Below are 18,450 nucleotides of genomic sequence, written 5' to 3'. Positions count from 1 at the left end.
ATCTTTAGTTTGTGTCTTCAGTTTGTGTCTTTAGTTTTGTATCTTTAGTTTGTGTCTTTAGTTTGTATCTTTAGTTTTGTATCTTTAGTTTGTGTCTTCAGTTTGTGTCTTTAGTTTTGTATCTTTAGTTTGTGTCTTTAGTTTGTATCTTTAGTTTTGTGTCTTTAGTTTTGTATCTTTAGTTTGTGTCTTTAGTTTTGTATCTTTAGTTTTGTGTCTTTAGTTTGTGTCTTTAGTTTTGTATCTTTAGTTTGTATCTTTAGTTTTGTATCTCTAGTTTGTATCTTTAGTTTTGTGTCTTCAGTTTGTATCTTTAGTTTTGTATCTTTAGTTTGTGTCTTTAGTTTGTGTCTTTAGTTTGTGTCTTTAGTTTTGTATCTTTAGTTTGTGTCTTTAGTTTGTGTCTTTAGTTTGTGTCTTTAGTTTGTGTCTTTAGTTTTGTATCTTTAGTTTGTGTCTTTAGTTTTGTGTCTTTAGTTTGTGTCTTTAGTTTGTATCTTTAGTTTTGTGTCTTCAGTTTGTATCTTTAGTTTTGTATCTTTAGTTTGTGTCTTTAGTTTGTGTCTTTAGTTTTGTATCTTTAGTTTTGCATCTCTAGTTTGTATCTTTAGTTTGTGTCTTTAGTTTTGTGTCTTTAGTTTGTATCTTTAGTTTTGTGTCTTCAGTTTGTATCTTTAGTTTGTATCTTTAGTTTTGTATCTTTAGTTTGTGTCTTTAGTTTTGTATCTTTAGTTTTGTATCTTTAGTTTGTGTCTTTAGTTTTGTGTCTTTAGTTTGTGTCTTTAGTTTGTATCTTTAGTTTTGTGTCTTCAGTTTGTATCTTTAGTTTTGTAACTTTAGTTTGTGTCTTTAGTTTTGTATCTTTAGTTTTGTATCTTTAGTTTGTGTCTTTAGTTTTGTGTCTTTAGTTTGTGTCTTTAGTTTGTATCTTTAGTTTTGTGTCTTTAGTTTGTATCTTTAGTTTTGTATCTTTAGTTTGTGTCTTTAGTTTTGTATCTTTAGTTTTGTATCTTTAGTTTGTGTCTTTAGTTTTGTGTCTTTAGTTTGTGTCTTTAGTTTGTATCTTTAGTTTTGTGTCTTTAGTTTGTATCTTTAGTTTTGTATCTTTAGTTTTGTATCTTTAGTTTTGTATCTTTAGTTTGTGTCTTTAGTTTTGTGTCTTTAGTTTGTGTCTTTAGTTTGTGTCTTTAGTTTTGTATCTTTAGTTTGTGTCTTTAGTTTGTATCTTTAGTTTTGTGTCTTTAGTTTGTATCTTTAGTTTTGTATCTCTAGTTTGTATCTTTAGTTTGTGTCTTTAGTTTTGTGTCTTTAGTTTTGTTAGCTGTATACTGTAAAGAAGCTGTGGTGGTAATTTCTTCATATTTACAAAAAAATATGATAACATGTTGAAACCTGTGAGGAAACATCTGTTCCTCCTCAAACAGCCGTGAACCAACTATAAAATCAAAAGAGGAACAAAGCAACTTTTATCTTAAGAAAAAAGTGCTATTTAATAGCAACTGTCCTTTCGTTTATTGTTGTTTTTAGACAGAAAGGCCAGAATATTTTAGTGCATTTTCAGAAACATACCAAGTAGTTTGTGCAGAGGTAAGAAGGTAAGCAGGATTTCAACTTCTCTACTTCTTCTTCTTCTCTTTAAACTTTCCTTCTCATTTTGATTCGGTCTCACTAATCTCTAAGAGGATTATTGGCCGTTCCTCTGCGCTGCCCAGTTTAACCACTCTGGTATGTTCACGGTGGAAGAAGTGTTAGTTTGCCTTGATTCAGAAATATTTAATAATGATCTGAGTCACATGACTGAGAATCAAACACACGTGTGTTTATTCATTCTGGATGGTTCGACTTCTTCTCTGGACTGAAGTCCTGAATGAACCAGCTTCCTGTTCACAGGGAAAATACTGAGTGATGACTCAGCATTAGATGAGAATGTGACTCTTCATGAGTGGAGTCCCCACGATTGTGTTTACTGTAAACTCCATCACAATAACCATAGCAACAAAAAACCTCCACAACATCTGAAAAATTAACCAAAATAATCCAAAACACTCATGTTTGATGATTAAAACTGGTTTCCTGCTTCGTGATTAACAGCAGCAGCTCAACGTTAACTCGTCTGCTTGTTTTCTTTTATTTCGGGTCATGTTTTGAAGATTTTCAGTCGCAGGTTTGATTTAACACCATCGGATGTTTTTAAACGGTTTTAAATGGTTTTAAATGATTTGTTTTTAAATGTTTTTAAATGTTTATCGTCTCTAACTTTTATCCAATAAACTCAGTAAGAAACTCCCCAAAATCTAAATCGAGCCTATTAACGACAACTTAATCAGAAATAAGACAAATGAGTTTTTAACTTGTTTAATGTTGTTTTTATTCACCAGATGACATCGGCCACACCCCCTTCCTCTCGTAGCTCCTCCCCTCACAAAGTCTGCCACTCCCAAACACAGACAGATGTTTTGACGCCCTTACTGGGAGGCAGTATATCTGGAGGAGGCGAGACTCTGAGGAAGAGGAGGCGTGTCCTATCCAAAGATGGGCGTAGCAACGTGTGCATCGAGCACGTCAGTGGGCGGTGGGCTCTGTACATGCGTGACCTCTGGACCACGTTTCTGGACATGCAGTGGCGCTACAAGTTCTTCCTGTTCACCGCCACGTTTGTTGGGACCTGGTTCTTGTTTGGGGTTCTGTGGTACCTGCTGGCGCTGGTGCACGGAGACCTGCTGGGTGAGAGGGGTGGGGAAGGTTCCGGGGTGGGGTGGGGGACACAAACAGACCTCACATGTAGTATGTTATAGCGTCGCGTGTTTTCAGCCTCAGTTTACATGAAACTCACATCTCACGTTAGACTAAAGTCGTTTCTATGGAAACTGATCCTGAATCATCAACTTTACTAAAATTAGAGAATAACAGTGGAACAATATGCAACACAGGGAGGCGATAGAAGACGTGTTTGCTTCTTCTCCTGAGTACCGACTTGTGGCTCATTATGAGTCACCTGCAGAAAATGACTCAGCGAGCGGATATTAACGACCACCAGTTCTAGAAAAGGAAGAAGGTGGCGAGCAGAGCTGCATCTGCTGGTCTGAGTTCACACTGAGACTTCCTGAACACGAGCCGACGCCGGCGCTCACAAACATGAAGGTCCAGAAACTGAACTCGACCCCGAAGAGATCATGATTTCACCGATCGACATATTTTAAGATGTTTGGACAAAAAACAGATGATTGTGTTTGTTTCCTGAAGTTTATCTGTAGTGTGAACATGAGTGATGAGACGGAATCATTTCATATCTTCGATAAACCGCTTGATCCTCACGTCACTCATGTTTCCAGTGTTTGATCCACCGAGTCCGACTCTATAAATCCAATTCAAAATGTTGTGTAATGTTCATATCAACAGGATTTTCTTTGGATCTTCACTATAAATATTCAGCCATGAAAATGTTTCCTTGTTCAGACGTTACAATAACCAACAGACGTAAAAGACAACGAGCTCCTTCTGCTCCGTGTTCCTCCAGAGTTCGAGCCCCCGTCCAACCACACCCCCTGTGTGATGCAGATGCAGAGCCTCACTGGAGCCTTCCTCTTCTCGCTGGAGTCCCAGACCACCATCGGCTACGGCTTCCGCTGCATCACCGAGGAATGTCCGGTTGCCATAATTCTCCTCATCGTCCAGCTGGTCATCACCATGCTCATGGAAATCTTCATCACCGGGACCTTCCTGGCCAAGGTAATCCAAACATAACGCCTCCAACTGTACAGAGATGAACAGAGACGCTGCATGGGCAGGATTTTCAGAATAAGGGTGAAGATTATAAAATAGAATCGGAGGTTTCCTGAAGCATGTTTGAGTAAAAGCAGAAGTGTTCCCTCATCCGAGATAACTGGAACTCTGTGCATCTGTTCCCGCCCTGAGACATGAATCCTATCAAAGAAGATCAGACTGAAACCAGAACTGATCCATCGATTGATCTCTGATCAGGTTGCTCGGCCGAAGAAGCGAGGCGAGACAGTGAAGTTCAGCCAGCACGCCGTGGTGTCGACCAACGAGGGCCGGCCGTGTCTGATGATCCGGGTGGCCAACATGCGCAAGAGTCTCCTGCTGGGCTGTCAGGTGAGCGAGAGGCGACGGAGGAAAGAAGATGGAACAAAAACCATCTGAAGCAACCGCTGCACTGTGTTCCCTGCAGGTGACCGGAAAACTGCTGCAGACGTCTCTGACCAAGGAGGGCGAGACGGTGCGTCTGGATCAGAAGAACGTTCCTTTTCAAGTGGACACTTCCAGCGGCAGCCCCTTCCTCATCCTGCCTCTCACCTTCTACCACGTCCTGGATGACAGCAGCCCGCTGAGAGCCTGGGCAGCCAAAGGTCAGAAACTGAAACACCAGCAGAATGTGATGATTTCTGAATCACATAAAAATATCGGCTCTTTATGAATTTGATGGCAGCAACACATCTTTAAAAAGTTGTGACGGGATCAACAAAAGATGGAAAAGTTGTGTAAAGATGAAAAAAAAAACATCCGGTGGAACATCTGACAACTAATGAGGTTACCACTGCAACAGATCAGTAACATGGTTGGCTATAAAAAGATGATTTCAGAGAGGCAGAGTCTCTCAGCAGTGAAGATGGGGAGAGGTTCACCACTCTGAAAGACTGTGTTGGAAAATAGTTCAACAATCTAAGAATAATGTTCCTCAACGTAAAACTACAAAGAATTAGTGGATTTCATCGTCTACGGTTCATAATATCATTAAAAGATTCAGAGAATCTGGAGAAATCTCTGAACACAAGGGACAAGGCTGGAAACCAATATTGGATGGTGGTGATCTTCGGGCCCTCAGGCAGCACTGCATTAAAAACACACTATTCTGGAGTGGAAATCACTGCATGGGCTCAGGAACACTTCTGGAAACCATCGTCTGTGAACACAGTTCATCGCTGCGTCCACAAATGATGTTAAAACTCTCCAAAGAAGAAACCAGATAGAAACATGATCCAGAAACACCGCCGCCTTCTCTGGACCGAGATCATTGAAGATGGACTGAGGTGAAGTGGACAACTGTCCTGAGGTCTGATGGATCACAATCTGAGATTCTGTTTGGAAATCATGGACGCTGCATCCTCCAGGTTAAAGAGGAGAGGGACCATCCAGCTTGTTATCAGCTCAGTTCTAAAGCCAGCATCTGTGATGGTACAAGGATGCATTAGTGCACATGGCATGGGTAGCTTGAACATCTGGAAGGAAGCATTAATGCTGAATGATATATTCAGGTTTTGGAGCAACATATGCTGCCATCCAGACAACGTCTCTTTCAGGGAAGGTCTTGTTTATTTCAGCAGAACAACGTCCAACCACATTCTGCACGTATTCCAACAGCATGGTTCTCTAGTAGAAGAGTCCGCTGATAAACTGGCCTCCTGCAGTCCAGACCTGTCAATCATTGAAAACATCTGGAGCATCAGGACATGAACAATACAACAAAGGAGACCCTGAACTGTTGAGCAGCTGAAATCCTCTATCAGGCAAGAATGGGACCACATTTCACTTTCAAAACTCCAGAAACTGGTCTCCTCAGTTCCCAAAGGTTTCCAGAGTGTTGTTAAAAGAAGAGTTGATGCAGCTCAGTGGTGAACATGATCCTGGAACAACTTATAGAGACGTGATGCTGACATCAGATTTAAAATGTCATATGTTGTATTTGATCTGTTTTCTATTAAATATGAGTTTATGTGATTTACAAATCATCACTTTCAGTTTTTTTGTACATTTTACACAGCGTCACTATTTGTACTAAAATAACATGAACGCATCATTTTACGTTCTCATACATACAGAAACATACAAACTAAATGTTCAGAACAACAGAACTCAGAACTACAAACGTTGCATTGAGCCGGTTTCTTCTTTCATCTTCATCCTCTGCCTCCTTTTTAAACTCTGCTGTAATGTGCATTTCCTCCCGTCTCCACCAGGGGGCGGCTGGACCGATCCTGAGCTGGCTGACTTTGAGTTGCTGGTGATCATGAGCGCCACGGTGGAGCCGACCTCCGCCACCTGCCAGGTGCGCACCTCCTACCTGCCGGACGAGATCCTGTGGGGCTACGAGTTTCCTCCCGTCGTCTCCCTCTCCACGTCCGGAAAGTACGTGGCCGACTTCGCCTTCTTCGACAAAGTGGCCAAGACCAAGACCACGCCCATCTTCAAACCGTCCGGTCCCCAGCACGGCTACCATAGCAACGGAGTCGGGACTGTTCCTGAAGTTTCTGACCCGGACAAGATTCGTCTGGAGCAGAGCTACAGGGAGCAGCGTGGGGAGGACCACGGCCGGGACACGCCCCTTAGTGTTCGCATCAGCAACGTGTGACCGGGACAGAGGGACAGACAGAGAGAGAGACAGAAAGACAGAGCGAAAGAGACAGAGACAGACAGAAGGACAGGGAGAGACAGACAGAGAGACAGAAGGACAGAGAGACAGACAGAGAGAGAGAGACAGAGAGATAGAAAGACAGAGACAGAAAGAGAGAGAGACAGAGAGATAGAAAGACAGAGAGATAGAAAGACAGAGAGACAGAAAGAGAGAGGGACGGAGAGACAGAAAGACAGAGCGACAGAGACAGACAGAAGGACAAAGAGAGACAGACAGAGAGACAGAAGGACAGAGAGACAGACAGACAGACAGACGGAGAGACAGAGGGACAGAGAGACAGAAGGACAGAGCGAGAGAGACAGAGACAGACAGACGGAGAGACAAAAGGACAGAGAGACAGAGGGACAGACAGACAAAAGGACAGAGAGACAGAAAGACAGAGTGAGAGAGACAGAGACAGACAGAAGGACAGAGAGAGACAGAAGGGCAGAGAGACAGACAGACAAACTGAGACAGAAGGACAGAGGGACAGACAGATGGAGAGACAGAAGGACAGAGAGAGGGACGGAGAGACAGAAAGACAGAGCGACAGACAGACAGAAGGACAGAGAGAGACAGACAGAGAGACAGAAGGACAGAGAGACAGACAGACAGACAGACGGAGAGACAGAGGGACAGAGAGACAGAAGGACAGAGCGAGAGAGACAGAGACAGACAGACGGAGAGACAAAAGGACAGAGACAGAAGGACAGAGAGACGGAGAGACAGAGGGACAGACAGACAGAAGGACAGAGAGACAGAAAGACAGAGTGAGAGAGACAGAGACAGACAGAAGGACAGAGAGAGACAGAAGGACAGAGAGACAGACAGACAAACTGAGACAGAAGGACAGAGGGACAGACAGATGGAGAGACAGAAGGACAGAGGGACAGACAGACAGAAGGACAGCGAGACAGACAGAGAGACCAACATCTAAAGGACACAGAGGAAACAAACATGGATGACTGACAGCAACACTTCATACGTGACACGGTTAACACGCATCTGACATGTTTGAGTGTAACTCGTCCGAACTGACGCTACTGATGATTCACACACAGGTGGGGTTGTTTATTATTTATTCACACACAAACAACAACAAACAAACAAAGATCTATCTAAACAGAGCGGGGGGGGGGGGGGGGGGGGGGGCAGGAGGAGAGTTTCCATTTCTTCACAGACTGAAATGTTAGTTTGGTGGAAACCCCCCCCCCCCCCCACCCCCACACACAGTGGAAACAGAAAACCTCCTCCAACATGCGTGTAACTGTAAACATGTATTTATGAGTTTCTGTTACAGTAAAAACAGCTTCAGCGGTTCACCCCCCCACCCCCACACACACTTCCTCTTCACACGCGCTGCATATTTTTACACTTCCTGTTAAAATGGGTTAAAAGTGACGATGAACTCGAACATGAAAACTGAAGTACGATAGAAATCCTCTGTATGATGTAGCAGCACAGCTGGAGTTCTCTTTGTTCTGGTTCTACCTGTTCTGGTTCTACGTGTTGTGGTTCCACGTGTTGTGGTTCTCATGTAACACATGAAGTTGGTATGTGATGTGATGTGATGTGGATGTGTTGCGTGATGTGGGCGTGTCTCAGGATGAGGACACAGGCCAACATGGAAGAGGAGGTCCTGAACAACGTGTCCTCATATTGTGATGTTGTGTGTTTTCTCTACAACACACTGATGAGACGAGTGTGTGTGTGTGTGTGTGTGTGTGTGTGTGTGTGTGTGTGTGTGTGTGTGTGTGTGTGTGTGTGTGTGTGTGTGAGTGTGTGTGTGTGTGTGTGTGTGAGTGTGTGTGTGAGTGTGTGAGTGAGTGTGTATTTGTTCTTTTGCACTGTGTGTGAATCAGATGTAGTTTTAACACAACTAAAAGCGCTGACACATGTCATGATGATGTCATGATGATGTCATGATGATGTCATAACCGCGGTTTGCACATTAAACACTGAAGAAATGAACTAACAGCAGCTGTTGGAGGACGTGAGATGACTGAGAGGAGACGTGATCAGTTTGATTTACATGAACAGAGTTTGTAATATTTTCTATATTAACATGGAACTAGAAGATTAATGGTGTTTGGAAACAGTCGGTTCTGTAAGTGATGTAATAAAGACTATTAAAGGTCCATTTTGTTTCTCCTCTTCACTGGAAGTTCACTGTTTGTCAAACTGACACTACGTGAGTTAAACAGTTTCCGCTCCACCAGATAGAAACCACATGAGTTGCGGAAGTCAGAGTTCACTTCCTCTCTGATCAATGATGGAACGCATTTCATTCTTTGGAGCTGTTCTGCTGCTTTCACGTCTAATTCAGGGTAAAAACCTTTTTATATTTCATTACATTACATTTATCTGACTCTTTTATCCAAAGACTAGGGTTAGGGTTAGGGTTAGTTAGCATGGTAAGTTCATTTCAACCATGAGGGTTCAAACCACAACAAGAATCAAGAAAATATCATTTCTTCCAGAAAGCCAAACTACAAAGTTCTATCAGTAAGTTCTATTTTAAGATACTAAAGTTCTACTGTTCAAGATAAAAGAGGAAGAGGTGTGTTTTTAGTTTGTGGTGGAAGATGTTCAGAGTTTCTGCTGTCCTGATGTTGTTGAGGAGCTCATTCTACCATTTAGGAGACATGACAGAGGTTAGGTTAGGGTTAGGTTAGGTAGTTACTTTATTAATCCGCAAGGGGACATTTTTTTTTGCTACAGCAGCATACAGGAAGCAATACAAAGCAATAAAATAACAGTAAAAATATTAAATATAAAATGCAGATAGTACAGTATATATATATATATTTAAATATAAACAACCAAGAAACACAGACAACAGTGTTATTGTTGTGTGATGGATTTTTATCAGAGATGAGTTATTGTACAGTCTTATTTCAGTCGGCAGGAATGATCTCCTGTATCTGGAATGATCTCCTGTATCAGGAATGATCTCCTGTATCTGGAATGATCTCCTGTATCTGGAATGATCTCCTGTATCAGGAATGATCTCCTGTATCTGGAATGATCTCCTGTATCTGGAATGATCTCCTGTATCAGGAATGATCTCCTGTATCTGTCCTTGTGACAGATACAGGAGCTGGAGGAGTCTATTGGAGAACGTCCTCCTCTGTCCCTGCAGCAGGTGGAGAGGGTGGTCAGGATTATCCAATATGGATAATAGTTTCCTCAGCGTCCTCCTCTCCACCACCTTTTCCAGACTGTCCAGTTTGTAGACGATGATGGAGCCGGCCTTCTTAACCAGTTTGTTAAGTCTGTTGGTGTCTCCGGCTCCAATGCTGCTCCCCCAGCAGACTACTAGAAGTACAGTTCACTGGCCACAACAGATGGTAGAACATCTCCAACATCTTGCTGCACACATTGAAGGATCGAAGTTTCCTCAAGAAAAAGAGTCGACTCATCCCCTTCTTGTAGACAGCGTTGATGTTGGTCTTCCAGTTCAGTCTGTTGTCATGGAGACACCAGGTACTTGTACTCCTCCACCAGGTCCACCTCCTCTCCCAGAACTCTCAGCGGTTGTGGAGCCGTCGTCTTCCTCCTGAAGTCGACCACCATCTCTCTGGTCTTGGCCACGTTCAGGAGGAGATGATTTCTACCAGCCCACTCCACAAAGTCCTCCACTACTGCCCTGTACTCCTCCTCCCGTCCATCCCTTATACACCGACCACTGACTCCTCCTCCCGTCCATCCCTTATACACTGTCCACTGACTCCTCCTCCCATCCATCCCTTATACACCGTCCACTGACTCCTCCTCCCGTCCATCCCTTATACACCCAACCATTGACTCCTCCTCCCGTCCATCCCTTATACACCGTCCACTGACTCCTCCTCCCGTCCATCCCTTATACATCGTCCACTGACTCCTCCTCCCGTCCATCCCTTATACACCGTCCACTGACTCCTCCTCCCGTCCATCCCTTATACACCCGACCATTGACTCCTCCTCCCGTCCATCCCTTATACACCGTCCACTGACTCCTCCTCCCGTCCATCCCTTATACACCGTCCACTGACTCCTCCTCCCGTCCATCCCTTATACACCGTCCACTGACTCCTCCTCCCGTCCATCCCTTATACACCGTCCACTGACTCCTCCTCCCGTCCATCCCTTATACACCGTCCACTGACTCCTCCTCCCGTCCATCCCTTATACACCGTCCACTGACTCCTCCTCCCGTCCATCCCTTATACACCGTCCACTGACTCCTCCTCCCGTCCATCCCTTATACACCGTCCACTGACTCCTCCTCCCGTCCATCCCTTATACACCGTCCACTGACTCCTCCTCCCGTCCATCCCTTATACACCGTCCACTGACTCCTCCTCCCGTCCATCCCTTATACACCGTCCACTGCAGAGTCATCAGAGAACTTCTGCAGATGTCTTGACTCTGAGTTGTTCTGGAAGTCAGTGGTGTAGAAGGTGAACAGGAAGGAGACAGAACAGTTCCCTGTGGAGCTCCAGTACCACTGAGGGGGAGGAGGAGGAGGAGGAGGACCGGAGTGAACGGGCTGGGGTGTAGGGTTGGACCATGTCCTGGATGTAGACTGGACCTGATCTGTTCATAGCACGATACGCAAGTACCAATGTTTGGAAACAGATGCTGGCAGCTACTGGTAACCAGTGAAGGGAGAGAAGGAAGAGGAGGAGGAGGAGGAGGAGGAGGAGGAGGAGGAGGAGAAGAAGGGAGAGGAGGAGGAGAAGCAGAGTAGTGGGAGTGAATCTTGGAGGTTAAAGTCGAGCTGCTGCATTCTGGATGAGCTGCAGAGGTCAGATGGTACTAACAGGTAGACCTGCCAGGAGGGAGTTACAGTAGTCCAGACGTAAGATGACCAGAACCTGGACCAGAGCCTGGACCAGAACCTGGACCAGAACCTGGACCAGAACCTGCACCTCCTTCTGAGTGAGAAGAGGACGTCTTCTCCTGATGTTGTGCAGCATGTATCTACAGGAACGTGTTGTTGCAGTGATGTTGGCAGTAAGAGAGAGTTGACTGTCGAGTGTCTCCGAGGTTCTTATCAGTCAGGGTCGGGATAACAGAGTTGTTGAAGGTCGTAGTCAGGTCGAGGGTGGAGAGTCTTTCTCTGGACATCTTTTATGTCGAGATATGGAAGTTCTGATGTGTTCTGCTGGTGTTCTGATGATGTTCTGATGGTGTTCTGATGATGTTCTGATGATGTTCTGTTGGTGTTCTGATGATAATCTGATGATGTTCTGTTGGTGTTCTGTTGGTGTTCTGATGGTGTTCTGATGTGTTCTGATGGTGTTCTGATGTGTTCTGTGGTGTTCTGATGGTATTCTGATGATATTCTGATGGTGTTCTGATGGTGTTCTGATGTGTTCTGTTGATGTTCTGATGGTGTTCTGATGGTGTTCTGATGATGTTCTGATGTGTTTTGATGGTGTTCTGATGGTGTTCTGATGTGTTCTGATGGTGTTCTGATGATGTTCTGTTGGTGTTCTGATGGTGTTCTGATGGTGTTCTGATGTGTTTTGATGTGTTCTGATGGTGTTCTGATGGTATTCTGATGATATTCTGATGGTGTTCTGATGATGTTCTGATGTGTTCTGTTGATGTTCTGATGGTGTTCTGATGGTGTTCTGATGTGTTTTGATGTGTTCTGATGGTGTTCTGATGTGTTCTGATGGTGTTCTGATGGTGTTCTGATGTGTTCTGTTGGTGTTCTGATGTGTTCTGATGGTGTTCTGATGGTGTTCTGATGTGTTCTGTTGCGTGTTCTGATGCGTGTTCTGATGCGTGTTCTGTTGCGTGTTCTGTTGGTGTTCTGATGCGTGTTCTGATGCGTGTTCTGATGCGTGTTCTGTTGGTGTTCTGATGCGTGTTCTGATGCGTGTTCTGTTGCGTGTTCTGATGCGTGATCTGATGCGTGTTCTGTTGTGTGTTCTAATGCGTGATCTGTTGCGTGTTCTGTTGCGTGTTCTGATGCGTGTTCTGTTGCGTGTTCTGTTGCGTGTTCTGATGCGTGTTCTGTTGCGTGTTCTGTTGCAGGGTCCGATGCTGCCGGGCCTCCTCAGTTTGTGCAGGAAGGACACGATGTTCTTCTGCAGGTCGATGAAGCTCGTGTTCCTCAGAAGTTCACACTTCTTCTTTGGAGATTCAATGGAACCAGAAATTTAGTATCATTTCAAACAGGAAAAGAAGGAGAAGTCTTTGAAAGTTACTCCGGCAGAGTTGAGATCTCTGAGGATAAATTTTCTGTGAGGCTGAAGAACGTCACCGCGGCCGACAGCGGAGTTTATTCTACTCAGTTGATCAGACATAAAACAGAAACGCTGTCTGAACACGACGTGAGAGTTGAAGGTAGGTTGGTGATCATGTGACACGCGACAGATGATCTGCTGTCTGCTCTCTGACACTCTGCCCCCCCCCCCCAGCTGTAGTGTCTCCAGTTCACCTGCAGGTGGCGTCTGTGTCCGACTCCTGCAACGTCAACGTGACCTGCTGCACCATCACCCACTGCAGCACCTTCACCTGTCACAATGACACCTGTCGCCGGGAGGGAGGGCAGGGGTCAGAGGTCACACCCACCGGGGCTTCTCTCCACGTTTACCCGTCCAACAGATCCATCTTCTGTAACCATAGCAACCACGTCAGCTGGAAAATAACAGAGACTTCCTGCAGCCAACGGATCGGTGAGATCGACAGATAAACAACCAACAGACGATTCACAAACTGGATTTAGTTCAGTTCAAGAATTAATATTAATAAATAAAATGTTCCGTATCCAGAAACTTGGAACGTTGATTTTAGAACAGTTTTTAAAAAGTTGTGACAGGGTCAACAAAAGACAGGAAAAGTTGTGTAACGCTACAAAAACAGCTAGTGGAACATCTGACAACTAATTAGGTTACCATGGCAACAGATCAGTAACATGATCGGATATAAAATTGGAAATCACTACATGGGCTCAGGAACACTTCAGAAACCATCGTCCATCGTCCAGCTTGTTATGAGCGCTCAGTTTCTTTCACTTCGTACAGTCCGGCGCCTCCTGACTCAGCACTTCCTGTACATGCAGCCTGTTATTCACCAAAGAGAAGTTGTTCTCTGAGCATTTCAATTTAGTGGAACTCGGAACACACTTTAATATTTAAACTCCAGGAGACGATTGGTCATATGATTTCAGTTATGTTGGATGAAGCAGGAACAACTTTCTAACCTGGTTTCTGTTTTTCTTTGCAGATCCTCCATCCCCTCAACGATTTGTTATTTACATCGTGGTTTCTCTGTTTTTAATTCTTCTGGTAGTCGTTGCCGCGGTTTTCTGTCATCATCGGAGAGGACAATGTAAGTTCACATGTTCTACTAACATTCAGGATGTTTACTGCACACAAATGTTCTATCAGAGTTCATCGGGCGTAATCAGGAACCCTGTTTTAAATATTTCACATTTTACTTATAATAATGATATAAAGACTAATGTTTGACACACTGATGTGAATCTACTTCTGATCAACAAATGTTGTGACTGAAAGCCATCGAATGCAGATTTGTTCTCTGACTGTTCTCAGGAGCTTCAGCTAAATAAAACATGAAATATGTACAAATCAAAGCTTGAATCATGTCAAGATGCAGAAATGCAGTGAAACCCTGATATGAATGTTTCTTTGTCGGACCTGCAGATGACCGACAGAACGTCGAGAACAATGTCGAGAACACCGTCTATGCAGTTTGTGAGGTCAAGGATTTGATTTTGATTCTGAACAGTTTAAAAGCTGCAGTTTTATGTTTTCTACATCTGCATGATGTCAGAAACAGAAACATTCACTGTTAGAGTTCACAGTTCAGAGTTCAGAGTTATCTAATCATTGAAAATCAGATGTAAAGTAAAAGGAAGTTCTGTTAAATAAGTTGTGTTCTTTATTTCCAGGCGGAGAAGACCGAACCTCCGGAGCAGCTGGACGCTCCTCCAACCACCTACAGCTTCGTGGGGCTGGGGTCTAGATCCTCTGGGAGGAAGACCCGAGACGAGTCCCTCCCAGAAAGTCTGTATGCGAAGGTGGGAAAGACTGAAAGGTGCTGAAGGCGTCTTCAGTTGTTTGGATCGTCCCACAGTTCAAACTGAAGCCTGAAAATACCAGCAGGTTCAAAGTGTTTCTGTTATCCGGCTGAAGAAACCCAGATAACCACCTGGACAACAACTCAATACCTCAAGGTTAAAGAGGAGGAGCTTACAGCATCTAACCAATCACAGACATGGACAGGTGGACTGACAGCAGAGTGAAATTATGAGGAAAAACCTTTTTAGATATATTTGAGGCAGTTAAAGATGGAGGAAGGAGGAAGAAGGAAGGAGGAAAGAGGAAAGAGGAAGGAGGAAGGATTTGCTGGTACAAATTATCACCGACTGTGAGAATGAAGCTGAAGTTGAAAAGCTTAATAAGACTTGACTGTAAAGTTGACGGAGAGATCTGACTGTAATCAGGTGAATGGTTATTTAATGTGTTTTAATGTGTTTTAATGTGTTTTCATGACAGTTTTACTTTCATCATTTCAGAAAAAACTGAAGAGCAAAAAATAACCAAAAAATAACAACATAATTAAAGAAGGGAAATTGCCTTCCTGTTGTATAAATACGACAAGTACAAATACAACGAGTACAAAAAGTACAACAAGTACTTCAGTCTCTGCTGGACAATTATATCATTAAAATACACAATGTAATTAAATCTAAAGGATGAAAGTCTCAATCCACACAGGACATTTTTTATTATATTTTAGACATGACTTACTGTTAGAGCCATATTTTGTGTTGATAACATGAGAATATTATATTAGAATTTGCTTATTTACTGAGGTAATATAAATCTTTCTTTTGACTTATGAAATAAGATGAAATGAATATTCTGAATTAATTAATATGTATTAGTTGTGATTGACAAGATGATTGTCAGCTGATCATCAGCTGTGATAGGGGAGAAGGAGGACTGAGTTTTGTTCTTCTTCACCAAACATGGAGGAAACATGAGGAAGGGGCATCGGTAGTCTTTGACCTCACGTTACAACGAGAATGTTTTGTAAACTTTTTTGATTAATGTGAGAATAAACGGAACAACTGAACCGGCGACTGCAGCGTTATGATTTGGAGCGGTTTAACGTGAGTCGAGCGGAGCTCTATTAAGATGGCACAGATTAAATGAAAAGGACACGGCCACCACAAAGTCAAAGACTCCGGACCCGCTGGAAGAAGCACTGTTTGATGCATCGATGACTGGAATCTACGCTGGATGTCCATAAATGAAACTTAAGGAACTTCCACGGACGGAGCGCACCGATTGCGCAATAACCAGCTGGTTTCCCGATCCATAGGCGGAGGCTCGTGAGTAAAACAACACCTCAAATGAAGGAGATGAACTGTGAACTCATAAGGATGATAGGATAAGGATATGTGTGGATACCTGTCAAAATAAAAAGCAACGGAGACAAATGCGTTTGTTAAGAAGCAATGTTTGGATTAAAGTTCCGATGAAAACAAAGAGAAAAGAGGTGATCAATAAAATGTGAACCTTATGACGAAGAGGAACGATGGTTGAAGAGAGTGTAAATATGGAAAATGAGTTAAAAACTCTTAGTGCAAGTCGCAGAGGGAGGTTGGGCGCTTGTACACCTAAAATGAATGAACTCAAATCACTGCTTGCTGATGGTGGAAATATCGAGAGGGTGTTAAGTGGCATGGAACAATTTAAGATGATACTCAATGAATTTAAAGAATCTCATGCTGCAGTTTAAAAGCTTTTATCTGCAGAAATAAAGGAAAAAGAGAAAATAGAAATTTTTAAGAAATTCTTGATGGAAGTGGATTTATGGAAAACGTCATCATCAGATCCCCAGATACTTATTGAACCTCATGGTAGTATTTCCAATGTGTCTAAACAGTCAAAACAATCCAAATGTTCAAAACAGACAATCAGCAACCTCTTTGTCAATATCATCAACTCGTCTTAAACGAGCCACGGAGAGCTGAACTACAAGCACGCATGTCTGCATTAAAACAAAAACATGCCAACATTGTCAAGGAAAGCACCCGAGTATTCTACACATTGCCAAACCTGCAGAGAATGAACCACATGATAAAAGAACCAAACAGACAAAAGGATCTGTAAGTGGAACTCTTGTCCCATTGGAAGAAGAGGAAGATATCGGGGCTGGAAAACACTGCATGCTTTCAATAGTACCAGTACAAATAAAGGCTTCCAAAGGCAAGAGATTGATGCGGATGTGGAACTCTTAATTGGAGTAGATGTCCCAAAGGCTATGGAGCCCTGGCAAATCATAAATAGCCAAGGCAATGGTCCATACGCTGTGAGAACGCTCCTAGGATGGGTGGTAAATGGACCGTTCAATTGATCTTCAGCTGTGGACAAATTAGGAAGGCCAGAGGCATCAGTAAACCGCATTTCAATTGAACAACTGGAAAACCTTCTTGTAAACCAGTACACCACGATTTCCCAGAGAGAGAGTATGAGGGAAAATCTCAAATGTCAGGAGAAGACTGCAAATTCATGCAGCTGGTATCAAGTGCAGCCACACTGAAAGATAATCACTATTACTTACCTTTACCACTTCATAATAGAGACGTCATAATGTCCAACAACGATCATATAGTGGAACAGCAAGCACATTACCTTGTCAGGAAATTCAAGAGAGATGCTCCTTATGCAGAATATAGCATGTCGTCTAAAATATGATCAAAAAAAGTCAAACTATAGCATGTCGTCTAAAATATGATAACAAAGTCAAACTATAGCATGTCGTCTAAAATATGATAACAAAGTCAAACTATAGCATGTCGTCTAAAATATGATCAAAAAAAGTCAAACTATAGCATGTTGTCTAAAATATGATAACAAAGTCAAACTATAGCATGTCGTCTAAAATATGATCAAAAAAAGTCAAACTATAGCATGTTGTCTAAAATATGATAACAAAGTCAAACTATAGCATGTCGTCTAAAATATGATCAAAAAAAGTCAAACTATAGCATGTTGTCTAAAATATGATAACAAAGTCAAACTATTGCATGTCGTCTAAAATATGATAAAAAAAAAAGTCATACTATAGCATGTCGTCTAAAATATGATAACAAAGTCAAACTATAGCATGTCGTCTAAAATATGATCAAAAAAAGTCACACTATAGCATGTTGTCTAAAATATGATAACAAAGTCAAACTATAGCATGTCGTCTAAAATATGATCAAAAAAAGTCAAACTATAGCATGTTGTCTAAAATATGATAACAAAGTCAAACTATAGCATGTCGTCTAAAATATGATTAAAAAAAAAGTCATACTATAGCATGTCGTCTAAAATATGATCAAAAAAAGTCAAACTATAGCATGTCGTCTATAATATGATAAAAAAGTCATACTATAGCATGTCGTCTATAATATAATAAAAAAAAGTCATACTATAGCATGTCGTCTATAATATGATAACAAAGTCAAACTATAGCATGTCGTCTATAATATGATAAAAAAGTCGCACTATAGCATGTCGTCCAAAATATGATCAAAAAGTCATACTACAACATGTCGTCTATAATATGATAAAAAAAAGTCATACTATAACATGTCGACTATAATATAATAAAAAAAAGTCGCACTACAGCATGTCGTCTATAATATGATAAAAAAGTCATACTATAACATGTAGTCTAAAATATGATAAAAAAAAAGTCATACTATAGCATGTCGTCTAAAATATGATCAAAAAGTCATACTATAACATGTAGTCTAAAATATGATAAAAAAAAGTCGCACTACAGCATGTCGTCTAAAATATGATCAAAAAGTCATACTATAACATGTCGTCTATAATATGATAAAAAAAAGTCGCACTACAGCATGTCGTCTAAAATATGATCAAAAAAGTCATTCTATAGCATGTCGTCTATAATATGATAAAAAAGTCATACTATAGCATGTCGTCTAAAATATGATAAAAAAAAAAGTCATACTATAGCATGTCGTCTAAAATATGATAAAAAAAAAGTCA

General features: G+C 42.2%; 2 protein-coding genes across 5 annotated transcripts in view; both read left to right on the top strand.

Moving 5' to 3' along the window:
* The window catches only part of LOC138215779 (ATP-sensitive inward rectifier potassium channel 10-like), a 14,372-nt gene extending 5,825 nt beyond the window's left edge, over positions 1-8,547 (top strand). For 3 of the 4 annotated variants that reach the window (XM_069178150.1, XM_069178170.1, XM_069178161.1), the window contains exons 2-6: positions 2,379-2,724; positions 3,518-3,729; positions 3,982-4,113; positions 4,190-4,367; positions 5,976-8,547. In XM_069178150.1, coding sequence (XP_069034251.1) covers positions 2,379-2,724; positions 3,518-3,729; positions 3,982-4,113; positions 4,190-4,367; positions 5,976-6,367 — 1,260 coding nt within the window. In that variant the 3' untranslated portion in view covers positions 6,368-8,547. The remainder of the gene's footprint in view (positions 1-2,378; positions 2,725-3,517; positions 3,730-3,981; positions 4,114-4,189; positions 4,368-5,975) is intronic. The other variant, XM_069178177.1, reaches the window with a different exon arrangement.
* Positions 8,548-8,681: 134 nt separating this feature from the next.
* LOC138215597 (SLAM family member 9-like) lies at positions 8,682-15,514 on the top strand. Its single transcript, XM_069177836.1, has 6 exons — positions 8,682-8,736; positions 12,443-12,754; positions 12,829-13,086; positions 13,637-13,741; positions 14,077-14,132; positions 14,325-15,514. Exons 1-6 carry the CDS (start codon positions 8,682-8,684, stop codon positions 14,475-14,477), a joined length of 939 nt encoding a protein of 312 aa, XP_069033937.1. The 3' UTR covers positions 14,478-15,514.
* Positions 15,515-18,450: the final 2,936 nt, after the last annotated feature.

The sequence above is a fragment of the Embiotoca jacksoni genome, unplaced genomic scaffold (assembly GCF_022577435.1).
Source record: "Embiotoca jacksoni isolate LCO1_2020_lvr unplaced genomic scaffold, fEmbJac1.0.p SCAF_109, whole genome shotgun sequence".
Lineage (NCBI taxonomy): Eukaryota > Metazoa > Chordata > Actinopteri > Embiotocidae > Embiotoca > Embiotoca jacksoni.
Note: the sequence above shows the minus strand (reverse complement) of the source record. Positions and strands in the feature narration are given on the sequence as shown.